Source organism: Saccoglossus kowalevskii, chromosome 15, assembly GCF_978046115.1.
Source record: "Saccoglossus kowalevskii chromosome 15, keSacKowa6.1, whole genome shotgun sequence".
Classification (NCBI taxonomy): domain Eukaryota; kingdom Metazoa; phylum Hemichordata; class Enteropneusta; family Harrimaniidae; genus Saccoglossus; species Saccoglossus kowalevskii.
The window spans coordinates 29,022,594-29,042,096 of record NC_140655.1 but is presented as its reverse complement, the minus strand read 5'-3'; the positions used below and the strand labels follow the sequence as shown (position 1 = coordinate 29,042,096).

The following is a 19,503-nucleotide window of genomic DNA, read 5'->3' as shown; positions in this document are numbered from 1 at the left end:
TGGTTTGACGATCCTTTTCAAAGTGGCCAAATGGTGGCAATTTTTTGTGCTAGAAAAATCCTCAAATATCAAGCATTTCTTGCATTTATGAATGGATTTTGTTCAAACTTAAAACATACATTAGACATTACAGGTTCCTGATGCACGTCGTTTTATTTTTCAGATTGGATTCAAAATAGCTGACTGGCGGCCATTTTGTTTTAATGATTGGGCTTCGAGAGCCATATCTCTTAAATGCTTTGACTGATTATATTCAAATTTTATATATTCGTTATACATCATGTTATATGTATATATGTATACATGTATTCAAAATGGCTGATTTTGAATGCTGTTCCAGAGCAATATCTCTCAATATGGACAAGTACTTGTTTGACGATCAGATACAAATGTCAATCATTTCAATGTTAAAAAAAATCATATTCCTGACATGGTTATATTCCAGCTATAAACAAAACTATATATCTTAAATTTGATAACTAATGGGGACTGTGCCATGCATGGCTTGTTTTTGTTTGTTTGCCTTACTACATTGGACTATGCAATATTGTCAGATTTCAAGTTGTTCCAAATGGGAAACTGTTTGCCCCTTGACAAAAGTTGTCCGGTTCGATTGCCGGTTCAAAAAGTGTTTACTATTAAAAACTGTTAAATTTCTTGCCATGTTTAATAAACCATACATTGTGTGGGTTAGTTGAAGGCTAAAGTTGGTATTGTTTACTAAGTTACTGGCATTTGTCACTTCAAGCATATAATTACTGTTTTGTTCAGTGTTTTCGTATAATAAAAAGAAAATCACAATTTGCGTTTTGATTGTAATTACCTGAGTGAGTGACAAAATGTGTAATTGAATTTTGAACAGTACATGCATTCCAGGTTAGTAAGTTTAGTGACCACCCAAATACATCTATACATGAAAGGGGTGCCAAATTTTGATCAAGATCTGAAGCTAATGGAAAATCTGTTCCAAGTTATCAAATCAAAAACAATACAAAAAGCAAAACGTTGCATCCACATTTTGAAATGAAAATTGTACTAAAAAATATGTATTCTGTATTTGAGAAACAGTTCATTCGTCAAATGACAAGTCATTGTCAATGACACGTCCCCGTTCCGTTCATATTTGAGTGACATATACATTCAAAGCAGATCATGACCGAAATGCACCTGCATATGTACAACACATTGTACTAAATCTGAACAAGTCATGAATGACACTGCCTTCGCTAGTTGTCATTCTAAAGTTGCATGGACATAAATTGGCAAACGTGATTTCTATGGCATTTTCAAGTTAATAGCACTCTCCATCCAGGTCAGCATTATTCTCAGCAAGGAAACCAGATAGCACCAAACCAGTACAACAGGTAAAATGACAAGGAAGTATACAAATCAGATCTGCAAATATGTAGAGTCAGTGTTGTGTCTGTTTGGATAAACTAGTTTTTGGCCCTGGATTAGTTTCAATATCTCTAATAAGGACAAGATTACTTCTCATACGACAATGATACAAATAAAGTGCAAAAATCCAGAAAAATATTATCAAGTTTTTATTATCATACATTAATATTAACAAATCGTGTGAAATTTTATGTACAGAGAAACACATATTTATGCTTTGGTTGACAGAACTTCTCAAAGTAAAAAAAAGAGGACCTGCGAAACTTTATACAATTGTCAGACACGCAGTGAATAGTACCGGTATGTTTTTGTAATACATGCAGTTCCAGTGGCTTTGCACCTGAAAAAAAAAAAAAAGAACATTTAGCCCAAAGTAAGCAGAGGTTGTAGCATATGTGCTCCCATTGGCTGTTAGATTTAATTAAAGATATTTGAGTCTTTTTAGTACGAAAAAATATTACTTAATAAATTTATACCAGCCAGAAAGAAATTGCACTTCACACTGTACTATTTTAAACATGTTCTACCAAAGTCTAGGATGAACTAATTCAACAGTCTGTTTCCACTCTACAAAGTTGTCAAATTAATATTTACGGGATTCTGCAAAAATAAAATATTAAGAATGTGCAAAAAGCCAGAGTACTTATGTTTTCAATGTCATTAAAATCTGACCAGGGATTTGCCGAAAATTTCACTTGAGCTGAACCAAATGGATGCCAAGCTATCAAAAGAAATAAAAAAAAACTATTGAGAAAAATACAAAAAAATACATTTAATATAAAAGCAGATAGAAGTGCATAAAAAACTAATCAGCAGAGGTAGTGATCATGTAGGTAACCTAAGTGTATATCAAATTTCCTTTGAACTGGATTGCATTGTCTCAGATTGGCTGCTAATTTGCATATTAATTTGCATACTAATTAACATATTGTAGTTGTATTAAAATAATATACAAAATAATATCCTGAGTTTTGAAAAAAAAAATTATGACTATTAAGTCAACATCATTAAAATTGAGGATTACGTGAATTTGACCCCCTCCCTAAAATTGTTTCACATATCCCTTAAAAACATGGCCGCCGTTAAATTCATCTCAATCGAGGTCCGTAATTTATTTTCCTGCTCATAATGGAGATAAATTATGGTAGCTAAACATTGAAATTGCCACCCGGACTTCAGTACCGAAATAAATAGCTGATTGGGAAAATGTGTCTCTGTTGACAGAGGTTCGATTTACCGATAAACTTCAACACCGCATGGAGCATGGAGGCCCCGGTCACAAGTGTAGTAACGCACTCGGGTATCATATTTACTTCAAAGGTAATTTAAAAGTGATGATAGATTCATTGATATTGAATTACAGTACTTTTCAATTTCATCATTGCTTTCAAGCAGTCACGGTTGGCCGAACTTGACTTGTGTTTTCTCGATAATTCTAGTCTAATATGTCGTCACGAAACCAAGTTTCAATCTGCTAGCAGTTGCCAATGAACACCGGAAATAGCAATCGTACATAACAGAATCACGATCAGCGTGTTCTAAACTTTTACGTTTTTATTATTCCAGCATTTTATATGCCAAACGTTATTCCCAAGCCTCCTAAATGACGAGATAAACTTTCGATTTACACGTTTCATAACCAGTTCTTGAACTAATAGCAGGACTGTTTTTCTGGCAAAGTGTGACACTGTGCGATCGCTAGTTTCTCACTAAAGTCAGGACACAAAAGGATAAATCAAAGTTCATAATAAATACCATAAGCACAGTTTCTTACCTTTGAGATAGAATTTAATCTATGTAAGCCTTGTGCAAAGAAAGATACAGTCCCGGAATACAATATCCTCAGACGAAATCGACGGCGATTTCCTCAGCGGTTAGACTGGCGCATGCGCAATACGGTATGCCAGTTCTCTTGCGAGATGTCGTTAAAACTCGGATTTTTCCGGCAAATTTCGGCACTTGTACTAGTAAAATGTTGAAAATCACAGAAAAACACAATGAAACTTTGGCGAATCAAAAAAATACTTGGCGTGCATATGTATGGCATTGAGAATGACATTTGCACCAACTTGGAAAAAAATTGGACAGAGCATATCAAAGTTATAAGAGGTAAAAGACGGACGGACGGACGGAACCCAATCTATAAGCCTTCGGCAGACTTCGTCTGCGAAGGCTAACAAAATCCATCCATGCATGACTGAGATCCGGTTCCGGAATTGTGAAAATACGCGATTTTGATGCATTTTCGGCCTTAAAATGGCCATCATTCAGCTATTGTTAAGCGGATCATGAAACAAATGCACATACATAATTGTGACATGATGTACCTTGTGTGTGTGAAGTTTGAACTTGATCAATCCAGACATGTCTTGGATACGGATCCAGAACTGAATTCTTTAAAACAAAATGGCCGCCAGTCGGCCATTTCAAACTTGATCCGAAAAAAAAAAGACGTGCATCAAGGTCCTATTATGTTTAATGTATGTACCAAATTTGAACGAAATCCGTCCATGCATAACTGAGATCCGGGTCCGGAATGGTGAAAATATGTGATTTCAATGCATTTTCGGCCTTAAAGCGGCCGCCATTTGGCTATCGTTAATGAGATCATGAAACAAATGCACATACATATTTGTAACATGATGTACCTTGTGTGTGCGAAGTTTGAACTTGATCAATCCAAGCATGTCTCAGATACGGATCCAGAACTGAATTCTTTAAAACAAAATGGCCGCCAGTCGGCCATTTCAAACCCGATCCAAAAAAAAAATGACGTGCATCAAGGTCCTATTATGTTTAATGTATGTACCAAATTTGAACAAAGTCCGTCCATGCATAACTGAGATCCGGGTCCGGAATGGTGATAATGTGCCATTTTGATGCATTTTCGGCCTTAAAATGGCCGCTATTCGGCAATCGTTAATCGGATCATAAAAAAATGCATGTGCATATGTCCCATATAATGTGTGATGTATGAGTGAAGTTTGAACTTAATCGGTCCATGCATGTTCGAGATACAGGTGATCACGGACGGACGCACGGACGCACACAGGGCAAACCATAAGTCCCCGTTTTCGGACTACGTCCGAACGGGGACTAAAAATTCACAGGAATTTGTTTAGAACAGAATGATAGAGCTTTTATAATACTAATTTAAAAACAAAGATTGCAGTGTTTGAAGATGTAGATTCTCAGGAGACAACAGTACTGTCGAATTCTCTCTCCACTGGATGCCTATTTGCATACAAAGCAGAGCTTGCAACATAATAGCTATTCATAGAGGGCGTTTTTTTAGCTCCGCTGTTAGTCGAGCGGAGCTTATCACATGAGTGATTGTCAACTTTTTACTTTTTTAAACTTCTTGAAAACTACAATTGTTATTGCTTTGATACTTGGTGTATATGTATCTTGGGCAGACCTCTCAGATTTTTGGTAAAAAGTGATATTTTCGACTTCCTGTTGAGAACCACAAGTCTGATTGCTTTGATACTATACATATAGGTTCCTCAGGTAGACCTCTCTCGGATTTGTTCATTTCGTGATGATATCTTCAATTATCTAATAAATATTTTTGGTAAAGAGTGATTAAATGTGCATTGCTAGCAACGGAGCTATCTCAGCCGACAGGCTGCTTGTTACTTTTCGTATAATACAGTAGTCACACAATGAATATAATATTTGTTTATATTTGTCTCAGTGAATCATTAATTTTTGACAGACACCTGTACAAAATACTTGGACAAAAGCCAGCTGAGATTTTCTGGTATCTTGCATGTTTTATGAATCTATTCACGTCTGAATGCAGCACATTTTTTCTGAGATGAGGCATTTGTTTGTATAGTAAAATATGTGAATTACTTTTAATAAAGCTGGAAATTATGTCCCTTAAAATAATTAAACAAATTAGGCACCAATGTTTTTGTAAGATATTTACATCCTTTAAGGACATTTTGTAGACTGATTCCCCACTGTTGGTTCAACCCCAAAACTTGTTTGTATTCAAAATTAATTATGACAATGCATATTCATATTGAAACAAACTATGATAAAGGGAATAATATTATATAACAAAAGGCAAGGTCGCCAGAGTTCAACTATGTTGTTCATATTTATTTGGTGGACGATGGTAAAGGATTTCACAGTTCAGATTCAAGAAGTATTTGTAATGATTCTTGGTACAAGTCTGCTCCAAAACAGCAACTATGATCAAGTGGATTTATTCTTGATTTCAGTTCAGCCATCTGTTCTTCAGTAATACCGCACTCAAGCTCTGGTACCTCAATGCAGCTCTCGTCACTAGGAGCTGGCGACGGACCATCATAATCAGTTCCGTAATTTGTAAGCTCTGCCTAGAAAGCAATACAGTTTTATGAGTTCAAATATCATAGTGCACATGCACCAAAATTGCATTTAATGTAAGCATGCTCTCGGATAAAAGTAGTAGTATGAAAAGTATGAGGTTATTAAGAGAATAGTAGTATTGTATTGATCAACGCGTAGTGGAGGTCAATTCATTATCGTACTGTCAAGAGTACAACCTTTACAGTAAACCTTCCAACTTGCGCTTCTTCAACTGAAGTTAACTACGGGAAGTGTTTGAATGTAGCATAAATGATGCACAATTACCAAATAAGGAAGATATCCATAACACATTATACGGATGGGAAAATACTATTGTTTTTTATGTCAGATGTAGAATTTATTATGAACAAAATTATGATTTAATATAATACCTGATTTTTGAAGTCAAATATTTCTTCAGCTTCTGTAGTCCCGGAATTTCTAATTTTGAGTAAGCCAGATATCCAAAGCTGATTGGGTGATAGGTTTTGCTCTGCTGTTCGGATAGGATGATTGTCCCAGCTCTCGGCAAACAATTCTAAGTGCCTATTAATTCTTGGAATGTAGACAAAGTGAAGACAAAACATATGGATATCATTGTTTATATCAAGAAGACCTCTATCTTCAAGTGTGTAGAAGGTGTTGTAGAATAAATAGATGCAGCCACAAAACACATCCCGCCATAGGCGTTCAATACGCTGATTATGCGTACTCTTTCCAGTAATATGGCTCCCTCTTCCTGGTCCTCGATAAGGATGTGAGATCATGTATCTTGCAACTTCAACATTCTCAAGGCCTTGATCTGACCGTACACGAGATGGCAGCCCATTTTCTGCTACTGCTGATTTAAAAGCCTCACATACAGTTATGGCTCGGTTGTTACTACTACATTGTAGATACATTATTTTACGTGAGTAGCCATCGATTCCACCATGCACCACCAATTTCCATCTGAAAAAGTAAACATACATTGTGTTGGGAGAATTAACGTTGGTTAAAGCAAACATCAAAATTTGTGGGGAGTAGAGTAGCCTAGTACACCTAGTACATAGTGCTTGATGACAGGATAAACAACAGTCAAATGTAGATGCAAAAAACACAGTGTGGTTTATTGCTTAACAAACTGGCATAGAAACACATGTTACACATAAACAATCAAACGTGAAAGAAAATGTGTAAGCGGGAAATACAAATGTAAATTACGCACGAGAAAAAAGATACAATAATGAGTAAAATGATTGGCTGAAATTAAATGATTCCCATTGGTCCAAAATTACTCAGGAGAATCCTTTGTACGAAAAGATAAACAAATTACTACAATAACTGAATATTAAACGAATACAAATATATTCTATGAATCTCTGACAAAATTAGCTTGGAAATGATAGCGTCTAATTGAACATGGTGAAAACAAGTAGTACTAATGATTGCTTGTTTTGATTAGCAGGTGGAAAGCAGCAGATCCAGCAGTTTGGTATGAGGAGACTGTGTATACAAGTAGCTCTCTAGAAGACGCACAAAATATTTAACCAAATCGTACACAGGCTATGGTAATGAATCTACATTAACATACCAGTTGCCACGATACTTGGATTTACAATCAATTTCCCCTAATACATAAATCTCGCACAAGTATGAAAACAGCATATGGTTTGATTCACGTACGATTCATGATACACATGTACCTATAATTTACACAAATGTTTATATATAGCAATTTTTTGTAGGAAAAATAGGGATCAACCTATTTCTTATTATTAATTATTATTGTTAAATTATAGGCATTTCAATTGCAGTATCAATATTACGCGACTCAAACCATACACTATCTTTACACTCTAACTCTACCTATGATAGGAATTGTACTTTTAAAAATTGTCTATAACTTAAATTTGTTATGCAAATGTAATGTATGAAATTGAGATTATTGAGATACATGTTTTCTTCTATTTAATCAGTATTGATGTCAATATCTACTTTTTATTGCTGTTCTTTTAAATTGGTATTTACTTAGCAATCACTCTTCTCTCTCGTGTGCATATTAGATTGCTTATACTGACAATAATCCCATAACATTTTGATGTTTGCAATTTAAACATGTGATTATACAACACAAGCCTAAATTGCATAAAGCATACCATATGTGTACGTATAATTAATGAATTCATAATTAGAAGATAAAATGATACAATTGCAAACTGTGACCAAATGGCTCCTAGAAATATGCTCATTACATACATATAAATAAATTAGTTTTCTACTTACCTTATTAATTTGTGCAGTCCATCAATGTGCCAGAGTGAAAGGGGTGCATACACATTGTATGGTCGCCGCGGAGTTGAATAAATTTCAAGTGACCTCAGCAATACCCCCACAGGGTCAACTCTGTGCATACTCCCCCTCAACCTTCGTTGTTGAAGCCTTACTCCCTTGTTTATCAGAAAACCTGTCATTCTTCGGTATCCACAATTTGGAAAGTCTTTCAGTACACTATCAACCAAACCATCAAGCTCAGTGTCAGTTATGGTGGAATATGTGTCTCTAATACGAATATCAAATTCTCTCATGCGTCTCTTCACAGTTCTGGTACTCACACCAATTAACTCTCCTATATATTTCGTAGAAAAACCTGAATCAACCAAGTAGCGCAACTGTTCTTGGCTTATCAAGTATGGCGGTCTCCCTCTAGTATTTGACAAAGGACGAGTTTCAACCATGTAACCTTCGTAAATATCGCTGTCTAAAAATGCAAATAAATCCACTACAGCAATTACATTATCCAACACGGCTGTAAAACCTTCAATGCCGGCATCGATCATGTGTCCATTAACAACGGAGCATAGACGTCTTAGACTTTCAAGTCTAAAATAGATACTACCAGTGTCACATGGTGTATCGTGGATGGTGGCTGTTCGCAAAGATGATAATATGCTATCAATTGATGAGCTTACACAACGAAGAACATATGATACGGAACCGTGTTCAGCCATTTTATTTTCTTTGGTATGAGGTCAAAGGTTAATATTTGCACATAAGTGCACAAGAGCGCCACCAACTTTTCATGTTCAAATCCGCTATGTTCAAATTTACCATGTTCAAACTGCCGATGTTAAAATATAAATTAAAATTGTCGTTTTAACGTAATTAATGTTCATAAGTTTCTTATAATTTTAAATTCTCATATTTTACCATTCATTCCTAATATTTTTAATTTAATTCCTCATTATTTAAATTTAAGTTCTCATATTTTAACATTCATGTATCATATTTTGAGTTTAATTTTTCAGATTTTAAATTTAATTTCTCATATTTTAACATTCATTTCTCATATTTTAAATTAAAATTGTCATGTTTCAATGTATTACGATTTTAATTTTGGCCCCAATGACACACCATACACGTCTACCTACGTTATACCCTGTTTTTATTAATAATTTCAACAAAATAACTCGAATACTTGTGAATAAATGAGGCACGATTGTCTTTATTATTTTATTTTCACTATTTTCGGTTTTTTGCTAGCGTTTCAAAGGGTTTCTTTTACGTGTCGATCACGAAAACGCAAATCTTCGCTATTTTCGATGTTGATGTCCGTGCTCTGAATCACACACACACAGAGTTGTTAACATGAATTGCTGTGTCTACTGCGTTTGGATCTTTTTCACTATCATTTCCACCGCCATCAAAATCCGAAAAAAAAACATCGAGCAAATCATCTACATACGGGAACTCGTGATCAGCAACGGCCATTTAGAATACCCATGGAATACCGTAGGCGACTCTCATCAACGAAATTACGCAATTCGCGAGAGTTCACCACTCTCGCCGCCTAAAAACAGACAGTTTTCAAGACGGCACTTTCTTCATAGTAAACAGATGTACCCGTAAACCAATTTTGACAGGAAACAGAAGCATGGTTTAGGAGCTAATTTTTCTTAAATCACTTTGCACCAAAAATACACATTTTTGTGCATATTTCGAACTACAGTGACCATAAAAAAAATACTTAAAAAAAAAAAAAAATTCATACAATAAGCTTTCCAAAAATACAGCCAAAACAAGGTCAGCTAGGACGTTCAGTTGCGAGCATAACACAAAAAAAACGCAGGCAGTGATACATTTCGAAAATAAAAATACAAAATAAACGCAATCAGAGGCGCCGACCACTCGCGTTGGAAATAAATAGAACGCGTTGTGACACAGTCTTACCGGCGTCTTTCACTCACGCAATATAGTTATGTTTCCCAACGCACTTATATTTAATACATTGACGAAAAACACCACAAGAAAAATGTAAATCAGGCTTGTAATTACTAGTAACTCAACTCGAACGCAATATTCATCACTGTAAAAGTGGATAAAGCCAGCTCATGACCGGAGACGTCCGGTCGTCTTCGTTGATAACTCGCCAATTCAACACAATCGTGGTGGTAAACTGTTTAGCTGATTTTTTCAAAAGATGTATATTCAATTCTTATTCATCCCAACTTATTCTGAAATTTGAGACATTGTTAAAATAGAATAGAACCGCTGGAGTTGCTTGTCTTTCCTACTATATTGTCTATGGTAGTACCAGTACTAGTATACGCGGGGAGGGAGTCCAGAGAGGGAACAGCCAGCATCCCTTTTACGGGAAAACGTGAAATCTCGACGGATTTGTTTCGTTCTCACATGTAATATTAGGTTTTGCGGGCTTCTGAGTTCAAAAATGATGACTAAATCAGCTAAAAAGCAAGCGTTTAGAAACATACCTATGCAGAAGTTGGTTTGCCAGTACTTAATCCATTTTTAACACCTAGGCTACTCTATTGACATTGGTTGTTTATTTCATGGATTTGGCACTTGAGGTAACTGATAAGCCGTGTCGAAAACGTGCACAAAACGACCATTCTGTGCACGTTTTCGGCACGGATTAAAAACCAGTTGTAAGCACAAATTTTCATATGATTATGAGTAATTCACTTATTAGCCAGATTTGTCAGCTTATCAATAATGTTCCCCCACTTCCACTTCCTTTAAGCCATCCACTTTTCTTTTTTTGTAATTTTTTCTTTCTTTTTTTTTGTAAATGTATTTATTTAAAGTAATTAAAAAAAAAAAAAAAAAAAAAAAAATTGTTTATCAAAAGAAATGAACATTTCTACAGTTTGACCACTGATTTATTTTGGCTAAAGAAAAACTAAGTATGAATATGATAAACAAAAACGTCTGGACAGCTAGAAACAAAAATATGTCTATAGTCTAAACGGATTTGCACCTGTGTATCAAATTTTAATGAAATCCTGATGCTATAGTAACACATGGTTTAGTGAACTCTGACACCATATATTACCATAAAATTTGAAGCCATAATATACCATTACACAATCAAGTATCATATAAAATGCCATAAATTACCATATTCAATCTAAGTGTAACTAATTTTACCATAAAAAGCCGTAATGTCCATAATAGCTGATACCATAATAAACCATAAATCCATATCAACAGCAATATGGCCCAATCCATAAAAGACATCATATTAGATATTATGCATACAAGAAATTGTAAGAATATTCCATATTCTAATGTTCAGGAGATGTAAAACCAAAAGGGACAATGTGCAAAAATGGCTATGGTATTAAGGTATCAGACAAAAATGCCCCCAAAATGTTTTTTTATGGTGTCGGTAGGATAACACAAAATATATATTGGCTAAAAGAGTGTTAACCTTGAATCTTAGCAGACTTTATCTTTTGGAATAACATACTGATATTACTATTGGCTGTTCTTAGGTGATTTAATTGGCTTTGGTCTTGAGTTCTGGTAGTATACTAGTATAAGTTGCCCATAATAGACAGTTGTATGCCATATAGCCAATGCAAAGTCTCTACTTTTTAAGGAGCCTGGACCTGGGTGAAACCTTCGCAGCTATCCGAAATTCATGAGCATTCACTCGGCCACTCAAAATGTCAGGCAACATGCCAAAAGATGTATACACCCGAGTAGAAACTGTGGTGCTGCTTAAAACCCAGTATTGCACAAAGCAATAATAGCAAGCAGCTTGGTGTGATTTATTTCTTGTAGATATCACCCAGATCCTCCCTGTTTTGTTACAGTATGTTTCAGTGTCTTCATTGATCAAGTATATTAAACACATTAAATTAAAATGAACTTTAATAACTTGTTAACATTTTAAAATCCATAAATTGTCTACCTTTAGACCTGTTTTCTTTCTCTTTCGCCCTACACATACTGGTCAGTTCTGAGACTGAAAGCCACTTGGTGTTTCCTGTTAGTAACTCAATTTTGTACATGGATGTGTCATCATTAAAATCAACTACTTTTCCCTCTACTACACTTGTCTTGTACTTTCCTGACAATTTAGTTTTTGGCTTAACTTTCACCAACACATTATCATTGATGTCATACATTGATATAGCATGCTTTGACATTTCTCTCTGAACCATTTTGTCAGATTCATTTTTGTTTGATTGAAGAGCTTTACCACGTACCACATCTGCCACTGTTATCCATTCTGACAACATTGTTGAAGGTGAATCCTCCCCACAGGATCCAGGCCTGGAAAACTCCACTCTTCCCTATGAATTCCAAGTGGGTTTTCAAACAATCAGTACAAGTAAAACAAGTAACCCCCCCACCAGCTGTTTACAAACAAATACAGGGCTTGAACTTTGTAAGTGTGAGGGCACCCATTTTCAAGGCCAAAAATTATAGCAGTGCCCTGGTCTCATTGAAATTGTATGGCGAAAATTTTCAAATTTCAAAGGGCACCAAGGCAATCAGGTGGGGCATCTAGGCAATGGCCTCCGTGAAGTTCAAGCCCTGCAAATATGACCACACCCACACACAACGATACATGAACAAATCTGAGAGAGGAGAGAGATCCCCCTAAGAACCTGAAAATTAAATTTGAAACCATTCTGAATTATGTTTTATCACAAGAATTTGCAAATATCAATTTCGGGCAAATTTGCTTGCAATTGAAACAGAGTTCAGATTTGGACAAAATTAAATCAAACATTTAAGTCAAGGAAAGATATTCAAGGGAGATATTACAGTAATAATATTAGAGCTTCAATTTCATTTGAAATTACAATTAACTGTATCAAAATTTGATAAATTAGCATAACACTCAATTGCACACAACCTACCTTCTCATTTGAAATATCAGGTTGCCTTGAAAATTTATTATTTTGTCTAGCAAAAAATGCTTCAAATGGTGACATCTCTGAAAAAGTGACAGAAAGACATGTTACAGGATGTTTTTATATACAAATGAAGAGATCTTATGACCTAGGTGCAAGAAATAAATCCCCAAAATGACAAAACATTCAACAAAAAGTTGAAACAAGTCAATGAAAATTACACTGTCCACTTCTTTCAACCCTAGTTGTTATGTGCTCAACACAACATGTACCATTTAGAACACAGGCAGAACACATTCAAGGGCGATTCATATATAAATAACAAGCAGCCTCTCGGCTGAGATAGCTCCGCTGTTAGCTATGCACATTTCACAAGAAATCTGTACCACAGTATAAGAACGATGACCTGTATGCAGAGTGAATTGAAGGCATGAATTTAATGTAGGGGATATTTATAACAATCAAAATTTAAAGCTGTGAACAGCGATACAGAGGTTCAAGCATATGAACATGAACCAATTGAAGACCCCATCAATTGATAGACAATCAAGAGAATTGAAGATATCATCAAGAAATGAACAAATCTTAAGAGAGGTCTACCCAAGGTTCATATACCCCAAGTATCAAAACAATCAGAAGTCAAAAAAATAAAAAGTTGACGAGAACAATCAGTAATTTGATTAGCTCCGCTTAACAAAGTCGACAAACAAACATGTACAAATTCAGCTTTGGAAGGGGAGATGGCCAGCTATCATTCAAATCTAAACAAATTATAAATTACTCATGTTCATATCATTATGTATTGTAAACCATCAGGTCTTTGTACAAAATCATGTATGAGAATTAATAAACATGTGTTCCCATACGTGCACCACGGTATGAGTGGGAACAAATAACACAAGTTCAAATACCAATCACTTACTTATAGCTTGGTGATATGTATTGTTGTACAGCTGTTCACATGCTGGAACACTGTCCACCCATTCTATACCTTTCGTTTCAGATAGCTTACTGAATTCATCAAATCTTAGTCGAGATTTAATGGTTCGATCATCAACAGAAATGAGTGGACAAGGTGGCCAACTTCCGCCCTATCCAGTGTTCCCCAGTCAAATAAACATCACAGAATGTGCCATAGAGAATGCATTGCATAAACATATATTAAAACAAAATTTAATTTTGAGTTCATATTTTTCATTTTTTAACTTTTGTGTGCTTCGTAATAGACAGGTGACGTTCCAAGCTTTCGATATGTTATAGATGTTTCCATTAAAACTCCACCATTAAATGCCCAACTTGCCGTAAAACCTGATGATAAATTCTACACTGGCCCAGTGTATTACCAATGGACGATGTGTATTTGTGTGCCAGACTCTATTTTTACAAATAAGAAAATGCAGTAACGCAGGTGACTGTTAAAGTTTGTTTGCTTCGTTCTGGATACTCTCTGGTTCAATGAACATGGCGACACAGCTGACGCAGTTGTAGACGCAGTATTCGCTGCCCAAATTAGAGTTGAAATTCATGCATTTTTTTTACACAGATGTCCGATCCACTTGTGGGCAAACATAACTGTTTTAATCCAATTAACAACAGGAAGTAACCTGAATCAAGATTTATTTTATGTCGTTATTCCATGTTAAATCACTCCACTTTTCGAACGCGAACCACTATCGCCATACTGCTTTTGATGCTGAAGGTCTGGCCACAAGATCAATATATTGAATCGACCGTTTTTCCTCTTAATAAAAGAGGGGTTTCAGCACACTGTCTGTCCGTGAGTTGTGTATTGTTCCACGACAGTCGCGACTTTTGTTTTGTAATGCGTCAGACAAACATAATTTGCATACCAATCGCCATTGATGACCACAATGATATTTACAAGATTAGTCTGTTCATATATTTTTGTATTAAGTAATATAGCAGGTGACTGTCTTCAATGCCATCATAAGAGTGCACCTAAGGGTATCTCGTTCTCTGGCAACTAACACCATTTATTACATGGCTTCATATGATCAGCTAACAAATACAAGTGGGCACAGAACAAAGATAACAAAAGATTACCTCACTTACTATTGTTTCCAACCCCAAGCTGTGAACTACTTAACATAACAATAGACTCTCAATTAAGCTAAACAATAGACCTTTAAAGTCTATGACATCATCCGTTGTCTTGAATAATTTTGCATGTAATTATAGTCACTGCAATGGGATAGACAGGAAATCCCTACTTGACCAGATTCTATTGTCCATTTCTGGCAATGGGGAACGCTCAACCTAAAAGTAGTATACATCAAAGAATGATTAAAAATTTGCAATCAATAATTTTATACTGGATTGTACCAACCACTGTTCAACAAGCAATTTATAAATTTAAAGAAGAAAAATGCTAGTTGAATTGTTTATTTACATGAAATTCAAAAATGCACTACCCGACAACAACGAACAATTTAATGTTTAACTAAAAATTACACAGAAACAGCCTGGATTGACACCGATAAACCCCCACCACCAATCATCACATACATACATACATACACACACACATGCACACCCATATAATACATACCTTCCCCTGAGATTGAGGATGTCTACTTCGACTTCTGATCATCCGTATATTGAAACTGCTACACAGTATAGGGAGATCGCCTTTAAACTCATTGCCCTGATCACATTGAAGTATTCTGGGGGGACCATAGGAATTGTAAATAGGAAGTAGAACTTCAGCAACTGTAGTTGGTTCTTTGTTGGACAAAGCACGCAAAAATATAAACCTTGAAAATATGTCCTCCAAAGTTAGAATGTAGCGGTATGTAATGCCATTTCGTTCACATGGATGATTGGACATATCTATGAGATCTATCTGATGAATATCCATTACAGACTGTGCTGTCACAGGTACTAATGGTGCCTTCCCATCAAATATGGGCTTTTCTCTACCATGTGTTTTACTTTTGTTCAACTCCACTTGGACTACCTTTTCACTGATCCCTGCAAACACTGAATTGAGTCTATAGTGAATTGCACGTGCACCTGACCCTTTCATTGTAGTATAGTAGTACATAACTACTTTGGACACATCTTCCTTTGGCACCAAAATTCTACCATTAAATAAAATCAGTTCAGTTGTTTTCCCAGTCAAAGGATAAATTGTATTATCAACAGTGTAGCCATGGTCAGCTTTGTGAAGTGTTTTGTAAACACTCCTTCTGATTGGCCCCTTTGGTAAGTCTGTCAAGACTTTTTGCTTAGACAAAATATCAAGCATGACATTGTACTTTTCACGTGTTGGAGAGATCACAGAGCCTAAATTAGGCATGCTGAAACCTAAGGGAATAAAACAAATTAGTAAACGATTAGAAAATCAAATGAACCAATAATTTCAGCAAACATGTGACAGAGCTATAGGTACCTCTCCTTATTACAAGCCTATAATGACTCACAATCTGGAGCCTGTGTTTTAGAATAGGGATATTTCACATTTTAGGGAGGTACACATTTACACTTGTTACTGAAACCAGGGTAATTTTACTGTTTCTTTAAATCTATGTAGTTTTCTTTATATTTCTTGTTACTACGGGCCCGTGCGTTATTTATTATGGTAACCCGTATTTGTGACGTCATGGAAAAGTTTTGGTCTCATGATTGACGCCTGTTGAGACGCGCTTCACTGATTGGTGCGTCCCATGATGTCACGCCACTCGGCGCGCAAGAGAAGAAGGTGCAGGACAGACAAAGATGGCAGCAGCCGAAAACGGGATTGTGTTGGAACCGTGAACACGAACGTGTTTCGGAGAGCACCAAGTCGGCGTAAATGCACGTAGCACACCCGTTAGAAGCACATATTCGATTTCCTGCGGATCAGAAAAATAACCCAGAAGACACCAAGAACGCTTTGCGGATCGCATTGCAGCCAAACCTGCGAGGCAGAGCCGACGAGGTACCGGACATGTTTACGACGTTCGACAGTTTGATGTGGCGATTGCCGAAGATTTAAACTTGGACAGATCTGAGTGGACTCTTTTTGTGGGATTGACATTGCCGCATGTTTTCTGTGAGGCACATATTTTGTAACGTTTAGAAATTGTTGTTATGGCATCCTTATATTGAATGAATTATTTGTTTAACACTTACATTTGTATTTATTTTTATTTGACAAGTCAGTTGTTCGTTCCCCCAGGCGGTATAAATGCCTGTATGCTTCTCACCACGCCAAATTAGCTAGCCTGAGATTCGAATACGATTTATGAAATTGGGAGATTCGCACCGGAGCTCATGTCCGGTTATCCACGTCCTCCATTGTGCGTAAAACGAAATATCTCGCGGTGGATTTGGTGCGAGAAATACCCGAGTTTCATTACTAACATTTATACAGATTTTATGCTTGAACTCAACATTCTGGCCAATTCTCTGACAAATGTATTGTTTTAGAGGATACCCCCCTCCCTAAAAGGCATGCAATAAAAAAAAACAATATTTTTTTTTTTCATTTTGTGGGTTACAAAATGAAAACACTGTCTACAATATGCAAGTCTCAGACTATTAATTCATTCACCACAGACGACAATGTTAAGATTAGAGATTTCTATGTTATAATTGCAAGTAATGTTACAAATTATTGCCTAAATTTATAGCTTTCTGTGTGATTAACTGACCATTTGAGAGTAAAACACATATTGTCCAGCTCAAAATTTCACAAAATCTTGAATGAGAAACACCTGCTCCATAAGCACCAAAAAAATCCAAGAAAAAACATCACTTAAAAACCAGCCACACATCACTACACACCAAAACAGTTGATCAACTACTGCAGACAAATAAAAATGACATTTTAGTTCCAACTTGTGACAGTTATGCCTGCAAACAAGGTTTACTTGAGAAAAAAAACAGGAAAAATAGTTGGTCAATACTTGCTATTTAAACTGACCACTATGAATGTGATTGGTTCATTAGTGATTTGAGAACACTAAAGCAGCCCTCTAAGTAGCTGTGGCAATCACATTTTCAGACTGGCCACGACAAATATTTTCTTGGTAGCCAGGTGGCCACTACATTTATTTTACTTGACTACCAATACTACCGGTACATATAATTTTCAAGGCTAAAAATTAACAGTAGTCTAAGGCACACAGGCTACCAGTTCTTTTCCAGGGGCCACCATTGTTGAACATTAGTAGCCCAATAGGACTACAAGAAATTTATAAAACTAGAATTTATCATCAAAACAAAGTATAGAACAACAAACTGGATATCATTCATGAAATGAGTATTGACAGTTAGTCACATCTGTTTATGACTTGAACCACAAATGTTGGCTACTAAAAATTACTATGGGCTACCAGTTTTCCAGTTTACCGGCTTCCAAGTAAAATTTTTAATATCAAGCCTGGATTTTTCAACGATGTTCACCAAACCAAATTTTGAGTTTCTGTCATATTTTCAAGAAAATATATGCAAAAGAATTCAAAATGGGCAATTGTTGAATATTTTCCATAGGAATCTATGAAAAAGCATTATTCCATTAATAACCAATACTATTCGACAGAATTTCCCATATTTTGCGACAACCATACGTTGCCCCCCCCCCCCTTGAGACTACATATGATTTTTTTCAACATAGGTCAATGAACATATTTTTCAGATATGATGGGATGTTCGTGTCAAAGGAATCAATTGTAAACTGCCCAAAAATGAATTTTGGGTCATTTTGTATGTGTGGAATAAGGAGTTAACCATAAGAGTACATTAGAGTAAAGCAAATCCCTTCTAACTGGTTTTCCAGGATCTCTCAGTTTTGTTTCAAAATGGTAGCAAACAGTCGGATAGTTTAGCGCAAGATGTTGTGTTGCCCGATATCTTGACGGATTTTTTTTAGTTGTAAACGGGTACTGTCAGTGAGTCGACAGTAATCAAAGCACATTGCGCTGTTCAGGTCGAGATGAATCAAACTAATAACATACTACAAAGTAATACAATGAACACGAATATTTCGCGGGCTCGAATATTGCTTGACACAGCCCGTACCACTTGGCCTGTACTGTACAGTGCGCCCGGGACACTGCCGTTCCAGCGAATAGATCCGTCGGTCAGACAATCAGACTGGTTCACTTCCACGATTTTCATATGCTGGAATGTCCACTAATTATGAATAACTCACCTGTACTGTGTTGCTCTATGTCACCTCTCTGTACACCTATTTTATCGTATGCCGATCTGAAATCTGGTCTGCGGGTTTCGCGTTCTGAGAAAATAAAAAAAAAAGGCGACCTTGTATGTGCGCCCTAGGTAACTGAAAACTCGTAATTCGGCGTAAATTGAATGGATAATTGCACCAATACTGTTTGAGAAAAAAAAATATTAAAACAATTGTATACTATCTCACTTTTGGTAGAATATGTATAAATTTTCTACAAAATTGTGTAATACGTTCATTACATGCAAAATAGTTAGGAAAAACTATTGAAAACTTCGAAATATACTGTAATGTAGGCCCCTATGGCGTTAAAAACCCCTACGGACGCTTAACACACGTCTTTCCTCAGTCGTTACTGACGTTAATATGAAAGGTACATAAATGTAGAATACTATTCTACAATGATGTTACAGATGCTAGTCA

General features: G+C 35.9%; 2 protein-coding genes and 1 long non-coding RNA gene across 3 annotated transcripts in view; all 3 read right to left on the bottom strand.

Annotated features, from left to right (window-relative positions):
- LOC102810357 (mesenchyme-specific cell surface glycoprotein-like) overlaps positions 1–19,503 on the bottom strand; it is a 44,220-nt gene that overhangs the window by 13,925 nt on the left and 10,792 nt on the right. The window contains exons 11-13 of the mRNA XM_085508379.1: positions 19,045–19,128; positions 15,457–16,214; positions 12,894–12,970 (exon numbers count right to left, since the gene is read on the bottom strand). Coding sequence (XP_085364505.1) covers positions 12,894–12,970; positions 15,457–16,214; positions 19,045–19,128 — 919 coding nt within the window. The remainder of the gene's footprint in view (positions 1–12,893; positions 12,971–15,456; positions 16,215–19,044; positions 19,129–19,503) is intronic.
- On the bottom strand, positions 1,533–3,598 carry LOC146734307 (uncharacterized). The gene is made up of 2 exons (XR_014931725.1): positions 3,173–3,598; positions 1,533–1,738 (listed from the first exon to the last, which is right to left on the bottom strand). It is a non-coding gene; the product is annotated as an uncharacterized LOC146734307 (long non-coding RNA).
- LOC146734306 (uncharacterized) lies at positions 5,484–6,677 on the bottom strand. The gene is made up of 2 exons (XM_085508378.1): positions 6,132–6,677; positions 5,484–5,747 (listed from the first exon to the last, which is right to left on the bottom strand). The coding sequence occupies exons 1-2, from the start codon at positions 6,639–6,641 to the stop codon at positions 5,535–5,537; spliced, it is 723 nt and encodes a 240-aa protein (XP_085364504.1). The 5' UTR covers positions 6,642–6,677; the 3' UTR covers positions 5,484–5,534.